This window comes from Oryctolagus cuniculus, chromosome 12, assembly GCF_964237555.1.
Source record: "Oryctolagus cuniculus chromosome 12, mOryCun1.1, whole genome shotgun sequence".
In the NCBI taxonomy this organism is placed as follows: Eukaryota; Metazoa; Chordata; class Mammalia; order Lagomorpha; family Leporidae; genus Oryctolagus; species Oryctolagus cuniculus.
The window spans coordinates 71,284,318-71,304,685 of NC_091443.1; the positions used below are offsets into that span (position 1 = coordinate 71,284,318).

The 20,368-nt window shown below is 41.8% G+C and overlaps 1 protein-coding gene across 2 annotated transcripts in view; it reads right to left on the reverse strand.

Annotated features, from left to right (window-relative positions):
- The window catches only part of FBN1 (fibrillin 1), a 259,234-nt gene that overhangs the window by 104,236 nt on the left and 134,630 nt on the right, over positions 1–20,368 (reverse strand). For both annotated transcript variants that reach the window (XM_051822402.2, XM_051822403.2), the window contains exons 9-13: positions 17,851–17,976; positions 12,200–12,358; positions 6,289–6,474; positions 5,029–5,169; positions 2,745–2,864 (exon numbers count right to left, since the gene is read on the reverse strand). In XM_051822402.2, the coding sequence (XP_051678362.1) occupies positions 2,745–2,864; positions 5,029–5,169; positions 6,289–6,474; positions 12,200–12,358; positions 17,851–17,976 (732 nt within the window). The remainder of the gene's footprint in view (positions 1–2,744; positions 2,865–5,028; positions 5,170–6,288; positions 6,475–12,199; positions 12,359–17,850; positions 17,977–20,368) is intronic.

Sequence of the window (20,368 nt, forward strand, 5' to 3'; positions counted from 1 at the left end):
TTGAAAGACATAGGACAAGAAAACAATACCACATTCACTTTAACCCTAATTTCTAATAGAACTCCCTAAATCTCAACTCTATAAACAGATTCTTCATCATTTTCCCAGGTAATTTATTAAGCCAGTAGATATCTCTACTTCTAGTGAATTTTGGCTAGTATCTTTCAACACATAGCTAAAAAGGAAGATCTTATAGCTGTATCAGAACAATAAAATAGACATGCTTTGTAAAAGAAACATTTCATTTATTTCCACCTAAAAATCCTTAATCACATGACTCTGAAATGCCTGCTTTTCATACGGCATGGACTTCTGATCCAGGTACAGTTTTATTGCCTATATATTCTTAGGAGTTTTTAAAATAACTTTTTGAGGATTCTATCTACCCAGTAAAATATTGGTACTGTGAGGGTATTTACTCCTTTTTTCCTATAGGGCCTAATATTATGCAAAAGTAAACAATAGAGCTTGACATGGAGATGAGAAAAATGGCGATTACTTAAATAACCAGTAGCTGATCTCTTATTTAAAGAGGAATAATCATCCCGAACAGGACCACATGGTAACCTGGAGTATCTGTTTCCCTCAGTTTCTGGGAGCTACAAACCTGCATGAACATCAAAGAGAACGAACACAAACTGCCTTGTCTACCCAGCATATACAATAGTTCCCAGGGCCCATCCTCAGGACACAGGGGCCAGGTTGCTGTGTTTAGCTGGACAGAGACAGACCTATCCATGCAGAGTTCAGGCCACACTTGCTTGAGTGCAAGCACCTTGCGCAACCCCTGAACAAGAATGTGTGTTCACGGCACATGGGTTATTCTGTCTACCCTGCGTCTGCCTGGTGTCTTGCGGTTGACCCTCAGACGCACTTTCTTTCTGGGCAGATCCTGCAGTGGTTTCCACACGAGTCATTGGACTAGCTGAGGCAGTCTGGGCTTTTCTTCTGTCTGATCTTTGTGCCAACAGCCTACAATCCTTTTTCTCTCTCATTTATTTCTTAATCCTTGCTAAAATCTAGCTTGCTCCACACTCCAAAAAAATAGTAAAAGCCATATATTCTTGAGTAGACTTTTTTCTTAAGGATTCTGTAATTTTTTGAGGCCCCATGTTAGAATAAACAGGATAAAGATTTTATCTGTTTCTCTTGTTGCCAATTTTAGAATGCCACAGAGTCTGCCAGTGGCCTCGTAAGACAGATTACAAGCTTGCCATTCAAATTTCCCCTCTATTGTATTTCTGTGGGTCTCTTCTGTCTCCGATTTAAGCCTCTCGTGTACTCTTCTCATCTAGGTCCACAGCCTTTTGGACAATGCTGGGACAATATTTATCTACCAAATAATGTGACTGCATCTTTAATCCCTTAAGCTCAGATCAGCTTAGCACTGGCTTTTAAAAAAGACAATGCTCAAGTGTGTAGGTCCTCCTGTCTCTAAGAAATCACGTCTCACTGGTGACAACCACATACATTTGCACCGCCTCACCCCTGCCCCTTGCTTACTTTTTGCTTATTTAACAGTCTACTCTCTTGACAGTGATAACCTTTCTATTTTCTACTATTCCAAAATGCCCATTATACTGTTTTATATGCTAATTATTTTAAATAACAGTTATGTTGAGAAGATTCTCAACTCGGCTAAATATTCAACCTTCCCAAATTTATAATTCAGTAAGTAGGCCATTAATAGAAAAATAAGCAGGTTGAAATGCTGTGTTCCAGATGTTTTTCTGCTCAGAATTGCCATTTATATGCAATGTAGTAAAATACACCAATAGAGAACCAATTCTACGTTGGAATCAAATTTAAAGACTTCAGAACTAGTTCACTAATAAAAATTAAAACATCTATACATATTCAACTCAAATGCAGCAATTTTGTTAAAACAAGCAAATAAAATTAACTCATGAATGTCTGCCAATTTTTTTACAGTGATATAAACTTCCATACCTTATTTTGTATTTAATTTTAACAGAGAGTTTGCTTATTTTTATCTGGCTTTATTGGGTTAATGATCCAGTTTATTTTGTGCCAAATTTATGGATAGAGTCCCTGAGGGTAGGCAGTATAACATTTCTGTCCCAGAAACTTAGTACATAAAAGTCATTTAGTAAAAGACATGTTGGATGTCTTAATAAATTAAGGAACTGGTAAACCTGAAAGGACATTTTCATGAGGGGGCCTTTATAGCAAAGCTTCTCCAGCTTTCATGTGCACACAGATCACTGGGGTGAGACAGGGCTCCCGGGAATAAATGCTGCTTCTGATTCCGTGGGTGGGGCCCAGGAGTGCGCATCTCCAGAAGGCTCCCCGACCGCGCTGCTGCCGGCCACACCAGTGAGCAGTACAGACTTACACGCAGCTTCCCGAGCCTTGAAGACCCTTCCATTAAGAAATTAACTGCATACAATTTCACTGGAAACCTTCCTCAGTTTCTGAATCCCAAACGACAACCTCATTCTCTGACTCAGATGAACAATCCTTGGGCCATTACAATGAAACGAAAAAGTAGTGACAATGAGAGACTCCTGCAGGCACGGCAGCATCTTTTAAAACAATCTGAACGTTTGTCAGATTTCATGGCACCATCCTTCAGAGCGATGGTATTGGGAAGGAAGTGCAAAAAGCAATTGGACCATCTTAGCCTCTTCTGGCAAGAGTTAGTTAATAACGATCCACCGAACTCTTTGGAAGCCAACCCCTCATTCGGCACAAATGCCTCCTGCTCCACGTGAGGACCGTACCTCGGCACTCTGTCCGGGTGAGTGTGCTCTGATAGCCAGCTCGGCACTGGCAGGTATACGAGCCCTGGTTATTAATACATTCTCCACCAGCACAGGGGTTTTTCTCACATTCGTCAACATCTGCAAAACACAAGGGTATTTTAGAGAGAAATTGGTTAGCAAAAGTTCATAATTCTAAGACTTTAATGGTTTCTTTTACATGAATAAAGCATTTTCCTTTTAAGAAACAGACAGCATAATGAAAGAATCTTTTTCTTTCTTTCTACTATAATACACTAGCCATTGGAAGACTGGTTGAGAAATTAAAGTGTATTATTTTCATGTGTCTTTTTTTTTTTTTTCAGAGAAAAATTTCAAACTCGTAGCTACTCAACACGCCAAGCTAATAAACATTTTCTCTTCTGAGAGTCTGGCTGCGGAACATCAAACAGACTAACATTTCAGAAGTGGCTTCTGGATAAGATTCTGAGTATCTCTTGAAGTCCGATTTCTTTCAATAAAAAGGCCTAACTGTATCTAAGCATCCCTAGCTGAGCTCCACTAAGGATGTTAGAACAAAACATGAAGCTACTATTGTTTAACGGGCAGTTCTCACCTACTGTACAGTCTGCCTTATTCTCAGATGTCCTCAACACAAAGGTTCCGGCTAGTTTCATAGGTGCTTGGAATTGTGAGTATACTCAGAAGTAAGCTGGCTTATCTTCCCTTACTTGTGAAGACGAGGGAGCTATAGCTTAGGGAAGATAACCCACAAGTCCACATGCTTCCTGGTGGCAGAGGCAGGTCTGACATCACATTCCCCAGCCCTGAGATAAATATTCCCTCTTCCGCCCAGCCCTGATGACCTGTGGAAGGACACTGCCTATCACCAGGAAAGACATGGCTTGAGAACACAGGAGCCACTCATTCCTGCCTGATTTATCATTACAGAATTGAAATTTACAGCAGAATTAAGATATAAATTTGTTTACAATAAATAAGTAAATGGCAATGGATTACTTTTCCAATGCAAAAAATTCATTATTCTCGTGTTACTTTTCTTCCCTTCATTAGCTTAAGGGCCATGTCAACAATTTAAATGTTTTCCCTTCGGTTTTTTAAAAATGCACGCACTTAAAAATATTTTTATATTTATTTATTTGAAAGGCAGAGGAGAGAGAGAGAGAGAGAGAGAGAGATCTTCCACCCATTGTTTCAATACTTAAATGGTTGCAACAGCCAAGTCAGAGCCTGGAGGAAGCCAGGAGCCTGAAACTTCATCCTGGACTTCCACATGGGTGGCTGGGTCCCGATTCTGAAGCCATCTTCCATCGCCTTCTCGGGTGCATTAGGAAGATGCTGGATTGGAAGTGGACCAGCTGGGACTAGAACCAGCACTTCCATGGGATGCTGGCATCCCAGAGGCAGTTTAACATGCTGCACCCCAATGTCAGCTACTAAAATTTTTATTTATTTGAGAGTCATAGAGACACAGATGTATATATTTATAGATTGATAGACAGGTTCATGCCCACAACAGTTCATGCTGGGCCAAATCAAAGCTGAGAGCTGGGGACTCAATGCAGGTCATCCACATGGGTGGGAGAGAACCAAACACCTGAACCAACATCTGTTGCCTTTCAGAGTCTGTATAGGCAGATATCAAACTCAGGCAGTCTAATATGAGATGCAGGTATTTAACCAGTATCTTAAATGCTAGGCCAGGCCAGTGCCGCGGCTCACTTGGCTAATCCTCTGCCTGCCGCGCTGGTACCCCAGGTTCTAGTCCAGGCTGGGGCGCCGGATTCTGTCCCGGTTGCTCCTCTTCCAGTTCAGCTCTCTGCTGTGGCCCGGGAAGGCAGTGGAGGATGGCCCAAGTGCTTGTGCCCTGCACCTGCATGGGAGACCAGGAGTAAGTACCTGGCTCCTGGCTTCAGATCGGTGCAGCGCGCTGGCTGTAGTGGTCATTTGGGGGATGAACCAACGGCAAAGGAAGACCTTTCTCTCTGTCTCTCTCTCTCTCACTGTCTAACTCTGCCTGTCAAAAAAAAAAAAAAAAAAAAAAAAAAAAAAAAAAAAGCTAAGCCAAATACCAATCCTTTTCTTGAGTTTTTAATGACTACCAAGAGTTAGTAAGTTACCCATTTAATTTACTAAAATGTGAACAATCTGTGAGATCATAAATTTGCATTGTGTTAGGCCCCTAAGTTTGAGCTAATTTGTTGAAGCACCGATAGAAAACCAATGCAGTCATGGAACAGAATGGCAATAGACTCTTGGGCCAACATAGTCATCAATCACGTACCGATACACTCCCCGCGGAGATCCAGCTGGAATCCTTTGTTGCACTCACACCTGTAGCTCCCAGGAGTTGGAATACAACGTCCATTTTGACACAGATAGCGGACCAACTGGCAGTAATCAGTGACATTGACTGGCAGCACCCCTAGAAGAATGACCATAAACTTAACATTAACATTTTTCATGACAATGGCACATTTCATCAGTAAATAATCTGGCAGTGATGGGGAAGATGTAGAGTCCTAAGGGAAGGAGAACACTCTTTAGGCAAAGGTTACTCCAACAGCAGACCAACAGAACATATTTCCACTCCTGCCAACAGAGATCACATTTATGCTGTAGCTCACAAGAGGAGATACTGCACACCAGCTAGTCTGCTTCTCCCTGTTTACCACCTCACTCCTAGCCTCCAGCTTGGGAGAATAAAAAAGGCACTGGGTTACTAGCATTTAACTTATTTACAAAGTTGCTTTTGCATTCTGTACTTCTATAACCTGAAGAATAATTTTATACCTCCTATATTATAAACTAGTCCTGTGAATCATATTTAAATCTCTCCCCGTCTAAATACTGACAGTTTGTGGACTCAAAAGGCTTCTATAGCCTAGGCAGCTCATATCAAGAGCCTAGGGTGATCACTGATGTCTTAAACAAGAGTGGTAATTGTTAAATTAACAACAGGAGGCACTATGCACTTACTTCCTGTGTAGGGCCTCTGTTCTTAATGAGTTGTACTATGAGAATTAACTGTGAAACTTGTTTTCAAACAGTACTTTGTGTGTGTGGGTGGATGTAAACTGTTGAAATCCATACTTAGTACAGAGTTGGTCTTCTGTATATAAAGATAATTAAAAATGAATCTTAATGAAGAATGGGATGGGAGAGGGAGAAGGAGATGGGATAGGAGTGGGGGTGGGAAGGTGGGTGTGAGGGGAAGAACCACTACATTCCTAAAGCTGTACCTTTATGAAATTTGTTTTCATTAAATAAAAGCATTTTTTTTTAAAAACAACTCTCTCCTAACTCTCCTATACTTGACTGAAAACATCAATAAAAAGAGGGCATTAATTGCTGGAGAATATGAAAGCCTTCCATTTTTCTCTATGCAATAGAAAAATTAAGAAACTTATATATAGTGCCACATAAATTAAAAATTTAATCAAATAGTTGATAAATGTATTTAATGACTAAAGCAACATAAACAAACAAAAATCCTTAACCTGACCAATGTATGAAAACTAGCAGATGACTTCTGGATTCTTACGTGGTGGTTCCCGCGATGGAGACGGATATGGATATTCTGCTGGTGGTCGAGGGACTGGAATTGCAGGTCCCGGAGGAAAGCCGGGAGGAACAGGATGAACTGGAGGAACGGGGCCAAGGGGTGGTGGAGGGTATTCTGGTCTCCCAGGAATGACCATAGGGACAGAGCACAGTTTGTTGAAATCCTCTGGAAAAACACAACACAACACAATAGCTGAGCTGTATCCTATGTGATAGGCCCACAGAAGTCACTCTTTTTCAATAGTCTTTAAATAAATTTGATCTTCAAACCACATACCTCTATTGGAAAAAAAGAAAAAAACCCAGCTGACTTTATCCCCATTTTTAATAGCTATAACAATAACCAAACTGGAATGATCATTCAAAAGCAAAGCAAACTCCCCAAATTGTATACCACATGCTTTTCTCAAAACAACTTCTAACAAAATTCACTCCATTAAACATAAGATGCCACTTTCTCCATCAAGTCCCACCTGTGTATCCCATGGGGCCCCCATGGAGTGTACAAAAAAAGCTTGGATTTTATTTTGTATCCAACGGGAGACCACTAGAGGTCTGTGGCAGGGGTGGGCTGTGATCAGATGAACATTTTTCAAGAGCTCATTCTTACTGAATCATGGAAAATGTACTGCAGGAAGGCAGAGCTGTTACTGCAGAAGACCAGGGGCAGGATAACCATGGCTGGACTAGAGGGATAGTGATGGAACTGGCAAGAGTGGTCAGATATGAAGCATTTTTTTAGACAAACAGATAGTTTGTGGTGAAGGAGTAAGTATTAGAGCTGAGAGAATAAAACATCAAGAATGAATTTTAGTTTTCCTGTTTGCATAACGGGATGAATGTTAAGGTCCTTTTGTGGGATGGGAAAACCTGTGGTGGGGGTAGATTTGGTGTGTAGAAGCTAGGTGCCATTTTGAACATACGAGTTTTGAGATAACAGATATCCAAGTGGTGATATCACAGAGCAGGTATGTAACTGAGTTTGAAGCCTAGAGGCAAAGTTATGGCTGAATAGAAGTTTTGGAGTCATCAGAAGAAAAGCAGTATTTAAAATTATGGGATGGATGAGTTTAATCTCAGAAAATATGGATGATAAAGAGAAGGGAATATGGAACCAGGGCTCTGAGAAGCAGCCCATGGGGGAGGAGGCTACCATTGAGGAGTGGATCTGGTATTAATGCTCCATAATGATGCTCTGACTTGGTACATATTAATTAACCATCTATTTCCTTATGAATACACATTTTTAAAAAGATTTATTTACTTATTTGAAAAAAAGAGTGACAAGAGAGAGGGAGAGACAGAGAAGACAAAGCTCTTCTATCCACTGCTTCACTCCCCAAATGCACTCAACAGCCAGGCTAGATCAGGCATAAGCCAGGAGCCAGGTACTCATATGGGTGTCTCACGTGGGTGGCAAGGGCCCAGGCACTTGGGCCGTCGTCTATTCCACCTCAAGCACATCAGCATGAAGTTGGATCTGAAGCAGAGGAGCCAGGATGAGAGCCAGCTCTCTGACACAGGATGTGGTGTTCCACGCAGAGACTTAACCCACTGTACCCTACATATTTCCAGGTTGACCAATATTTTCCACAATGTTGGGTCTTTATTAGAGTAAGTCATCTGTAGACTTGTGACACATTTTCTCTGGGTTTCTGAAAAGATGTGTTAAAACAGTATCTATTTTTCTGGGGGATGTATTTACTTAACTCATGTTATATATTTTACTTAACTCATGTTTCTACAAATAGCCAGATTTTGTCACAGTTCCTTTTTGAAAAATAAGCTAATCATGTGATTTTTAAATTTCCTTTTTTCTTTCTTGCCAGAATATTGATAATCTTATTATTATAATTACATACAATTATTCTCCCACAGCTAGTTTCTACACTAGTGTCAATCATCAACAAAAATGAAGCTAACATTTCTCTTTTTTTGGACTAAAATTCAACTTATTCTGATACAGTAATATGTCTTACCAAAACACATTCAGAGTCCAACCTTGTAGGACATTCTGCCCATCTCTTCATGGCTAAATACACTGAGCTAGGATATACCCTGTTGATACTTGCTAGTCCATTTCTAAAATGTCTCCAACCACATTTGACACTGACAATTCAGTTCAAATTTGTGTTTTCAGAGTAATATATTACTGAATTTTATTTATTATTTATTTGGAATTTCAACCCAAACAGATTCTGTAGTACTTGACTGAATTTGGAAAGCTTTTATACATTTTTTTTATTTTTTTATTTTTTTTATTTTATTTTTCTGACAGGCAGAGTGGACAGTGAGAGAGAGAGACAGAGAGAAAGGTCTTCCTTTGCCGTTGGTTCACCCTCCAATGGCCGCCGCGGCCGGCGCGCTGCGGCCGGCGCACCGCGCTGATCTGAAGGCAGGAGCCAGGAGCCAGGTGCTTTTCCTGGTCTCCCATGGGGTGCAGGGCCCAAGCACCTGGGCCATCCTCCACTGCACTCCCTGGCCACAGCAGAGAGCTGGCCTGGAAGAGGGGCAACCGGGACAGAATCCGGCACCCCGACCGGGACTAGAACCCAGTGTGCAGGCGCCGCTAGGCGGAGGATTAGCCTAGTGAGCGCTTTTATAAAAGCGCACCGGCGCTTTTATACATTTTTAATGCTTCCCTGACTCAGGATGCTACAATCCCTTTTGTCAAACCACAGTGGTTCTTCCTTGACATGCCACATACACCATTCCCTGAGTACTTTCTTCCACAACTTTCTGCCAGTAAGACTGCAGCTTTTCAAGGCAAGGATCATATCTAATGCATGGCTAACTCTCGCTTTCATCCTCGCCCTGCAAGCTGTACATAAGACGATTTCATTAACAATGTGTTGGATTTAATTGAATCCTAACTATATCAAGGTATTTTCTTTGCTTCCAAGTACTTGCAAGCACCAATTCAATCCTCATTTCTAAATTATTTTAGGATTTGTATAAAAGAAGTTACATAGCTGATTAGAATTTCTGCTAGTTAGGTGGATATATTACTTTAAGAATGCCATTAAATTAGTCTTAACTTCTCCAGGAAAGTGTTTCACACTGGGTCTTATACTCCTGCCTGCTTCCTACAGATTAATCCTTCCCATAAGCCCCTTTATACTCAGGATCAGAAAGCAAGGGCTAATTTTGTTCAGCTGATGTTCTTCTTGCCCACCAACATTTAGCTCAGTGATGCTGCTAATTTTGTTAAGAAGGAAAAGCTGACCAATCTAAAATCTTTCATCACCACTCTCCATCAGTTCAGAACCCAGAGCCCTGCTCCCAGAACACTTGAGCTAGCAAAAATCTACCTGCAAATTAGTTTTCTCTCCGTCTGTTTTGGCCTGGGCCTATACCAGGGTTGTGCATCTTCCAGTAACACACATGGGAGATCAGCTCTCTGCAAAACTACACACAGGAACTAGATCTGCTCCATCTGACTCCAAGAAAATCTTCCTGCACGTGTCCTCTCTCCACTATTCAAGTTCTCAACACAAGAAGGAAGCCACATCAGTGTTGCTGATTCCTAAACTAACACATGCATTTACAATGCAATTCTTCTGGTACTCAAGTCATGGGTCTTAGTATTTAGTCAGTTTCTTTCTCATCAGTGATCGAGGAAACACTGAATTAAAGAGGGTGGGTTCTATTTTTAGGCCATTTTAGACAATGAGCAACTCAAGTAAGATTTGTAACTTGAGCCGGCGCCGTGGCTCAATAGGCTAATCCTCCACCTTGCGGCGCCGGCACACCGGGTTCTAGTCCCGGTCGGGGCGCCGGATTCTGTCCCGGTTGCCCCTCTTCCAGGCCAGCTCTCTGCTGTGGCCAGGGAGTGCAGTGGAGGATGGCCCAGGTGCTTGGGCCCTGCACCCCATGGGAGACCAGGATAAGTACCTGGCTCCTGCCATTGGATCAGCACGGTGCGCCGGCCGCAGTGCGCTGGCCGCAGCGGCCATTGGAGGGTGAACCAACGGCAAAGGAAGACCTTTCTCTCTGTCTCTCTCTCTCTCACTGTCCACTCTGCCTGTCAAAAAATAAAAAAAAATTAAAAAAAAAAAAAAGATTTGTAACTTGTATATGTCAAAATATATGTAAAGATTTTATTGCTTCTTTAATCCACACATATAATTTTTAGTAATAAACAGAAATTTTATAGCAACATCTGTGGGCTGGTTTATAACTCATAATAATGGAAATTCACATTCTGTGAATAGCACATTTTAAACTATTAATATTAACTCTACATTTATCTCACCTTACATTTATAGTCTCTGCTAAATCCCCTGATTTAAACACACTTTACAGTTAACAGATTCGGGGGAGTGATGAGCCCAGTGTTTAGCTAAAATTGGTGGGAAAGATGGCACTGAAAGTTGTTCACTCTACCTGAATGTTTCCTTTAGCAAAATTTTGCTAAATACTATTGAAGTGTAGAAAAGCATGGGGAGAGGTTGGTGTCATGGCATAGTAGGTTAAGCCACAGCCTGTAATGCTGGCATTCTGTATAGGTGCTGGTTCAGGTCCCAGCTGCTCCACTTCTGATCCAGCTCACTGCTAATGCTCCTGGGAAGGCAGTGAAAGAAGGTCCAAGTTCTTAGGACCCTACCACCCACATGGGAGACCCAGAGGAAGCTCCTGGCTCCGGCCCTCACCCTGGCCCAGCCCCAACCATTGAGGCCATTTGGGGAGTGAACCAGCAGAGGAAAGACTTCTCTCTCTCTCTCTCTCTCTCTCTCTCTGCCCCCCTCCCACCCAGTAAATAAAATACGTCTGTAAAGAAAGAAAAGAAAAGAAAAGCAAGAAAAGCATGGGGAATATGGAACTACAATGATGAATGAGAACTTCTAATGGGATTTATTAAGGAGTACAAAAGCAATACAAGCACACACATAAGCACAAGGAAGGATTCAAAGGGGATTTGTGCTACAGCAACAGTAGAAACCAGACCCATGGGAGCAGAAGGAGGAAGGAGCCTCCCCAGCTGTGGTTATCTTGGGGTGGTCATGGATTAGGTCACGCTTGAGTGAGTCTTTAACAACAGGCAAGGATAGTGGGAGTGCAGAATGGGGAACAAGGACTGAACTGGCAGAAGTTTTAGGGAAAAAAAAAAACAGATTGAATTTGGGAATGTTCAGACTGGATGCAAGGAGAACTTAATCAAATAATATAACTAGTAAACAAAAGCTATTTTAAAGAACAAGAATTAAAAGTTGAACTTGGGGAGAGGGGCTGGTGCTGTGGCATAGCTGGTAAAGCCACCACCTGCAGTGCTGGCATCCCATATGGACCATGGTTCAAGTCCCAGCTGCTTCACTTCTGATCCAGCTCTCTGCTGTGGCCTAGGAAAGCAGTGGAAGATGGACCAAGTCCTTGGACCCCTGCACCTGTGTGGGAGACCTGGAAGAAGCTCCTGGCTCCTGGCTTTTAATTGGTGCAGCTCCAGCTATTGCAGCCAATTGGGGAGTGAACCAGCAGATGGAAGACTTCTCTCTCTCTCTCTGCCTCTGCCTCTGCGCAACTCTAACTTTCAAGTAAAATGAACAAATCTTTAAAAAAAATGTTAAGTACAGAAGAAACAACTCACCTGAAAAGCTCTGGGAGCTCTGAGTTATCCTATTGCTTAGAACAATACCTGGGAGCCACTGAGGACTCAAATGAGAATGCGAACACCTGCTTCCTAAAAAGCTGTTCACTGCTATTCAATGTAATAAGCAGGAGGAAGCAGGTCTTTGTGTAGACCGCTATATCTTCCCTATTTTCTCTGCCACCTATCCCATTTTCTGGAATCCCATTCATTGACTCAGATTTCCCTTAGAACAGCATCATGCACATTGCTCCTAGCTCGGGAGGGTTGTCTGGGATCCTCTGCAGACAGCTGGAAGGACTCTTACCAGTTGCTCGGATGGGACACATCTCAGGGGCAACAGTGACCCCTGGAGACCAGCATCGGCCGACATCACAGCAGCACTGCATTTTGGTTATAGACTGTGGCAGCTGGTTAGAACAGCGCCCGTTTGCCAGAGCTGTGTAACAGTATCCTGGGCGAACGTCTGAGAGAACAAAGAAACACACACGTCATTGAGATCAGACTTGTGTCAACACCCCCCGCCTCAGCACCTCCACACTTCACATGTGGCCTATGGCAGGATTCACTCACACTTCTGCCCCTGGAAGGGAAGCTGCGTGGGAATAAGGCTCAGTCAGAAATGCCTTGTCTCACACCTTTTGCCCCTGCAAGCTGGTGCACTTGGCCACAGTCCTACATTCCATACCCAAGGTGGCAATGAATGATTAAAACCATATGTGCCATAGAAAAAGAGAGACTAAGAAAATCACTGGCGGTGACAGTTGATTATTTATAGAGACATGTCTCTACTGAAGACAGACTGCGTTGTCCTCGGTTTCAAATGACTTAGTTTGAGCCACTTTAGGCAAATATTTATATAAATCTATTTTAACACAACATTAACCCTGTGCTATAATCTTCATTCTGAAAAATCTCTTTCTTATTTTTCAGTCTGAAGCTGTGAGCCAGACTTGTGAGGTTTTTTTTTTTTTTTTTTTTTTTTTTAGGAATGAGCCACTTTGCAGTCAGATCCAATGCTTAAATGCTTATTAATCAAGATTTCCTTTTGATCCGGGGCTCTAATAGATTTTATAAGGCATTAATTATTTATAAGTTCAAAATCTGCATAATTTCTTGTTCTTAGTCCTATAGGATACAAAAGTTCTAGAAGGATATTTTTTGGCATAAAGGTATCAAGCAACATGGTAAGACACATTTCTATATATCACTTTTATTAGGTTACATCATGTCTGACTGTCATGACAACATCTGACACACTGTAGTACAACTCTGGGCTACCCAAAGAAGCTCGTGACACAGGAAAAACTTTAATTCCCCATATGCCCCATATGTCTTTGAGCTACTACTCTGCAAATAAGGAGGCAGGTTAAAGGTGCAAAACACCTTTATTTACCTGACATAGATTGACAGTATAACACTCTGCAGGCAAAACATTTATCTAGGCAGTTCATATGAAAATAAAGCAATGAAAATATTATTTAGATATGTTTGCCATTTAAAGGGATAAAAGCAATAACAAAGAACATTTTACAGTCAAAAAATTTATGCTGTTTCCTTTAAGTTTGAATATAAAACAATTTTGCTCACAGAGAACCATACCTATAATTGTTATCATTTACATCACCCTTAAGAAAACAAGGCCTCCAAATCTTGAAAGTTTTGATAAATTAATACAGTGGAATAAAATAAAAATAAGGTTAGTTTAGAATCATGAAAATTCTTAACATTGAATGAAGAAGACTAAAACAAACCTAGACAAACCATAAAAGAAAATTATGGGTCAGCATTAAAGGATACAAGATTATTTCTGAAAAGCACTTAAAACCACTACCAAGTATAAATGTGCTTTCCAGAAATTTTTTGTGGTTCCAATTCCTGCACCTCTGGTCAAACTCATGGTCTCAGCAAAGACGCAGAACAAGTTTTCTTCCAGCCCAGTGCAGGATAAATGATTGGAGAAGGGGGTTCAGACAAGCGTGCGCTGTGAAGCCCCAGGGTGGCACCACCGCTGCAAAGAGGGTGGAGGAACAGAGCTTCCAACATTATAATTTGTAATGCTCCCCAGCCACTAGTGCTTCACATACTGGGGATGTAGTACATATTTTGGGCATGGAAACCAAAGGCTGTTAAGAATAGGAAGAGACATTCAAATCTGGCTTATATCCCAGCTTCAAATAAATTTGGTGGTCAAAACCCAGTGTAAACACTTGACCAAATTACGAAATCTGTACATATAATTTTCAGCATGACCTATCTTTTAGAGCAAAATTGGAACCTGCTGCTGCCAATGGCAAACTCTTAATGGGCTAATGCCTATTATTTTGTAAATTAATTACAAGACCATATTACTGCACATTTGATAGACTAATATGTTAAACCATTAGGTCAGAGACGAGACTCTTGGCCAAAATTGTGGATGTAGGAACTGAAAAAAAATTAAAAATTGCATTTGGACTACTGGTTGTCTCTGGTTTACAAATGGCACCTGCATATGTAACAATCACTTTGCTCAATTCTCTTCTTGCTAAAGGAGAATTTTTGTGGAAAATATACACAATAATTTACCCAACTTATATTTTAAGGAAAACATGGATTCTTTTTAAAAAAAAAAAAGAAGAAGTAGAAGAAGAAGAAGGAAAGGAAAAGCCATGAAAATCAGACCACTGGGAAGACTGAACCCTGGTGCGTGCCAGCCTGAAGTTTCCCAGCTCATTCTTCAGCTGTGCCACACCAGGGGGAAAGCAGCCACTTGGGGTCTGGTTCACTTTGCACAGAGGGAAAGAGGTGTCTTTGGAGTAAGCTGAAGATCCATGGGCGCCAACAAAGGAGAATGTGAGAATCTGCAGTACATCAAGGGAATAGAAGGAGACACAGATACCTTAATCTATTTTAAATCTGCCCACAGCAAGACATCTGGCAGAAAAGGAGCAGGAGAGCTTCCTCTTTTCTCCCTCTTTGTCTCAGGAACCAGAAATCACATCATACCAAAGCAAAGATATTATGGATTAATTAGGTACTTAGAGGTCACTCTAGACTTTCCACTGGTCTCTCCTAAGAAATCATTAACATCATTGTGTCCAATCAGGAGTAAGCAGTTGTAAAATCCAGACTCAGGACAGGACACCTTTATGACCCCTTGAAGTTGAAGCAACGGAGCACACTCAAACGAAAGGACAGCCCTACACAAGGTAAAATGCCAAAGGGAGCTCACAGAACAATGAAATACCTTAAAGACTTATAGGACAGAGGAAGTGCTGGGGCTGTGGAGGTCAGAGAGTGTCAGAATGTGATGACAAAGACTGTAGCTGGAATTGCACGGTTGGTGAGAAAGCTGTATGGAAGATGCTATATGCCACTGTCCACATCTGGGGCTTTCTGATAGATTCACTGGATTGGTTTTTAAGTTGTGAACTGTTTGTGTATTCTTGCCACTAGGGATAATATTGAGGGTCTCTGTGGTTGGAGGAAAATGTGAGTGCTGGAAGACGGAAATGTCACTTGGATCATTTTCCACAGCAAGTTGCCAATTATGGGCACAACGACATTCCAAGGGAGGAGAAGCAGTGCCTACTTAGGGGTATGGCAAGAGAAAGTTTAATGCACCAATGTTCATGGGGCGAATTTAGACTCTGGGCTCAGAAAGGCTCAGCTTGGAATCCCAGATTCTCACTTACTAACCATCTGGACCAAATTATTTATCATAGCTCTCTAATGCTCAGTCTTCCCATCTACAGTGCTGTTGTGAACTTTAAGTCAGATCACTGGCATTAGATACATTTCAGGCCTACGAGGTGATCCTTGAATCTGAACTCCCTACTCCATCCTGTTCCCTTTTTGTAATATGTTAGATAGACTTGACTATAAGAAAGAATTTATAAAATGTAAACCATCAGATACATAATTATATTTTAATCCTTTTTGGGATTCTCTTTGAGGGTTTAAAAGACTATCTAGTCAGGAAAAGACTCTCTGCCATGTGCTAAGGAGGAGGAAAAGGGCGCTATACAAATTGCACCTGCTGTTCTTTCTCTGCAGCTTCTATGTCTATGACAGCTCCTGGAAAACTAGGCAACCCAGACAACCCTGCTGTTTCCAGGGATAAGCCCAGATATACTTCTCTCACCAGCTGTACTTATGTGAGAGACTTCCATCAGCATTTATTATAAGTAAGTAAAAAGAAATTTGGAATTTTAAGTGTAATTCAACTTTGGTCTGAAATCTGTGGTGAAAATGTGAAGCTGGGAGTTTTTGAAAATATGGACCAGAAACAGCATCAAAATATAGCATTCATCTTTTCCCAAGGCTGTGTGCCACAGGCTTCCAAGCTTTGCTGAGATAATCATGAATTGTTTAATCTGACATTCAATAAATATCCACGGAGTGCCTACTATGTGCAAGAAAACATCCATGTAGTACACACCAGAGAGAGAAGGAGAGCAGCTACTAATCTCAAACAAAGGTTTACAACTTAGTTAGGAAATGTAACAAAACAAACAGACAGAATTTCCTTACAAGGTCATATATGAAAGATATATCCCCAGGTAGGAGGGAAATTGCTTTCAGTAATTTCAGTATCATCAAAGACACAGACCCTTAGCAGAAGCATGAAGGGGACTTGAGCAAAAGCAGAGTACTCTCAGTGGAGCGACATGTATGTTTAAAAGCCTGAAGAGGCTAGCGCCGCGGCTCACTAGGCTAATCCTCCACCTTGCGGCGCCGGCACACTGGGTTCTAGTCCCGGTCGGGGCGCCGGATTCTGTCCCGGTTGTCCCTCTTCCAGGCCAGCTCTCTGCTGTGGCTTGGGAGTGCAGTAGAGGATGGCCCAAGTGCTTGGGCCCTGCACCCCATGGGAGACCAGGAGAAGCACCTGGCTCCTGCCTTCGGATCAGCGCAGTGCGCCGGCCGCAGCGGCCATTGGAGGGTGAACCAACGGTAAAGGAGGACCTTTCTCTCTGTCTCTCTCTCACTGTCCACTCTGCCTGTCAAAAAAAAAAAAAAAAAAAAAAAGCCTGAAGAAACCCGAGTGAATGGCCACTCAGTGTGAGAAGCTGGGACTGTGTCCATGGTTGAGGAAGGTTGGGAGGGAGTCAGAGTAAAGCCCATTAACTACTGGGTTATGTATTGCAAGGTGGAACTCAAGTGTTAGTCTACAATTCTGGAGTTTGAAGGAAGTCTTAACAATAGTTAACTCCAGCAGTTGTCACATCTTTTCTTAAACAACGAAATCCCATATTTAACTGATAACTTACATGGAAGCCCAATACCAGCAACAGGTGAGAGTGGAATTGCCATGTCTGGACTGAGTGGGAGGAAGCGAGGGAGAGAAGGTGGGAGCTGCTTCCACTCAGCCCTCCCCCTTTCTAACTGTCCCCTTCCCTAGCCCCAGCAGTCCCAAAGGGTTTACAGTATGTGAAGGATTCACTGGACACAGATAGTAAAAGACTAATTTCCATGTCTAAATGGAAAACTACCAGATGTTTTTCAGCAACAGTGTTACTCAGTCAAGGCAATATTTTAGGCAGATAAATCTGACAAGATGGATTGTAGGGAAGCCAGGAAGCACAGAGACCAATTAAGAGATTATTGCAAAACTTCAGACCCCAATTAACATAGGCCGTGGATACCACTGAAAGTGGGGTCACAGATGAAGATATCAGGGATGGCCTAGGTCTGACACTGCACAACTGCAAGGTTAACTTACAGACTGAGGATATTTGTAGGGTCTCATGGAAGACCTGTGGAAGGCAAAAACACCACCACCAACAACAGCCAAGTAAGATAATAGGGTGCCCTTGCTCTTTCAGAGGGTGCTCAACTGTGTTACCCATTTCCGTAAGTGTAGGATTTACCTAAAGTGATTTACCTCTATGTCTCCCTTAACAAACTTGTTTAGAAAGATACCCAGCACAGAAGTGATACACAGAAATCACGCATGCTCTTTGTAATCAAACTCACCTACGCATCTGGTACCATCGGGAGAGGTGTAAAAACCAGGGGGACATTTGCAGAAGTAACTGCTGACTGTGTTTGTACATTCACCCCCATCGCAGATGCCAGGAATTGTGCTGCACTCATCGATATCTGGAACACGAGGAAGAGTTTCAGTGATTATAAAACACAGTACAAAACTGCTCATCAGGACAAAGATTTGGAGGTGACATTAGTCCAAGCATGCCCCCCAAAACCAGCAAGAATAAAAGCTGCATAGAGGATAGTCAGCTCAAACAGTACTTCTCTCAACACAAACCGAACAAGGGGATTACCAAATTCAAGAGACGAGCCAAAGAAATCACTTGAGAATCTAAAACTGTGTACCTCAAACCTAAGTAACTTCAACCTGGTAATATTCAGAATGTAATTTATTTTTTTAAATTGTCTTTTTCCTGTTTTCTCCATGCTTTGCATTGAGTTTACACTCCCCTGCTGAGTATTGTATATTCTGTATAATTTCCTGCAGTTCTTTTCAATCCGATTTTCTACAAAGATCCTGAAGTCTTACTGAGAATACCTAAGGTCTGAGTGCTAGCTAAAAGCTGGCCAAGTTGGGTAGAGAGTACCACTTGGTTTTTCAGTGGCACCACAATGGTTTTCTGTGGGTTTGGTGAATGAATTAAGATGGACACTAAGTGCTCCACTTAGACTCCCTCTTCAGGAAAGACTTGCTGGCCCACCAGCAAGTGCATCAGCACACTGCCTGTGGCTCAGCCCTTCTAGGGCTGAGAAGGCTTTAGAAGGTTGCCTCACCTACATCCACACCCCTCCTAGGCACCGCACACTGGATGATCAACTGTGGAGGAGGAATGTCTGCTCTTCTTCACCCAATGGGGGACAACTCTGAAGCCCACTCCAATGGCCCAGTTTCTTCTGTGGTCAGCTAAGGCTGTCACTGCACTGCACCACAGCTCACTTTCGTCATCTGCACGCTTGTGTCTCTATGAGTGCTCATCCCAAGAACATCCCTAATAAACATCCGGAATGCAATGGGCTCCATACTTGGGGTTAGCTCTTCTAAAGACAAATCGAACCAAGTCCTTCAAGGTGAGTCTTGCAAGAATGCAAGAATCCAATTCACACACTGACAATTGTCAATAGATGTGGCATCAGTAGGGGGAAGAAGAAATTAGAACTTTACACGTAATCCTGAATGAACTCAGGGCCCAGGGAGTCCACATGGCCTTTTCTCTAAGGTCATCAGGGCTTTCTGCATTGACCTACAAGAGGCGCTTTGGCCTAAGCCTCCTAGGAGACCTGAATGGTCAAGCTGATACTGTTGAAAGTCAGAAAGGCTTGTGACCTCAAAATAAGAATACTTCATCTCCTAAGTACCGCTCTTCATTTATAAAACAAGATAGAGTTCTAGGGGAACCGGATTCAACTATCAGAAGATTCAAGTTCACCCTGTTCATCAAAAAGGCAGCAGTGACACTGTTAGTATGTAGCTTAACCTTTTTAAATGCAAAGTCACCATTCTTCCATGCTAGGCATCAGGCAAAGCCAAACAATATTTCACTGCTTATGTTAGAATCAATGCTAACATAAACAGCACTGTCACTGTAAATTTGTATAATGGTAAAGGTGCATATTCTATACTGACAGATACAAATTTCACCGGAGTCAGTGAATATTAGGCAGAAAATTCACCAAGGGCAGCACCCAAATTCCTAGAAACAGAAGAATATCTCAAGGAATATTAAGACAGGAATATCAAGGAATGTTAAGACTGTTTTTTTTAAACACAAATCCTTCTGTATTTCTCCAGCCACACTTCTACCTAACACACATATAGACACAGACACACACACATACACACACACATACACATACATACACACACACCATGCACAGGAATAACAAAAAAAAAACAACAACAACAAGTAAATCCGTGTATACTGGATTCAAACCTCATTTCCACATATAGAAAGATAGTAATTATAGTACAAAGGTATTAAAAAGAATGTACCTGTCTCCAAGAATCCCTCAAAGTTAATGTCTCAGTCATATAATGCTTATCAAAGATGGTATGAGGAGACAATGTTTAAAATTTTTATTTTAAAATTTGTTTTGTCAATATGTTATTATAAATGACTGCTCCTCTGGCCACTTAATGTTAATCATTATCCAAAGAGGTGACATGACAGTACATATCAGTAAGTTTTTTAAAAAGCAAAATTAACTTTAGCAGGATGGAGAAAATATCTTTCACATGGCAGCTCGGTTAAATTTGGACGCTTCTTCAACAAGAACAATTAACAAAAGTAATAATAATGAGAGTTCACACGTGTTGAGAACCAGGCAATGCATCTAACCAACACAACACAGGTAAGTTCGTGGGCTCTGATTTCCATCTCTGTGGTACCCTGGCATAATTCCCATGTTACCCTGAGGCCTTCGGAAAGCTGACATGAGTGAAAACTGAAAGGAGAGTGGAGAGGCTCATCACAAAGTGTCAGGGATCACAGTGGCAGAGAAAGCC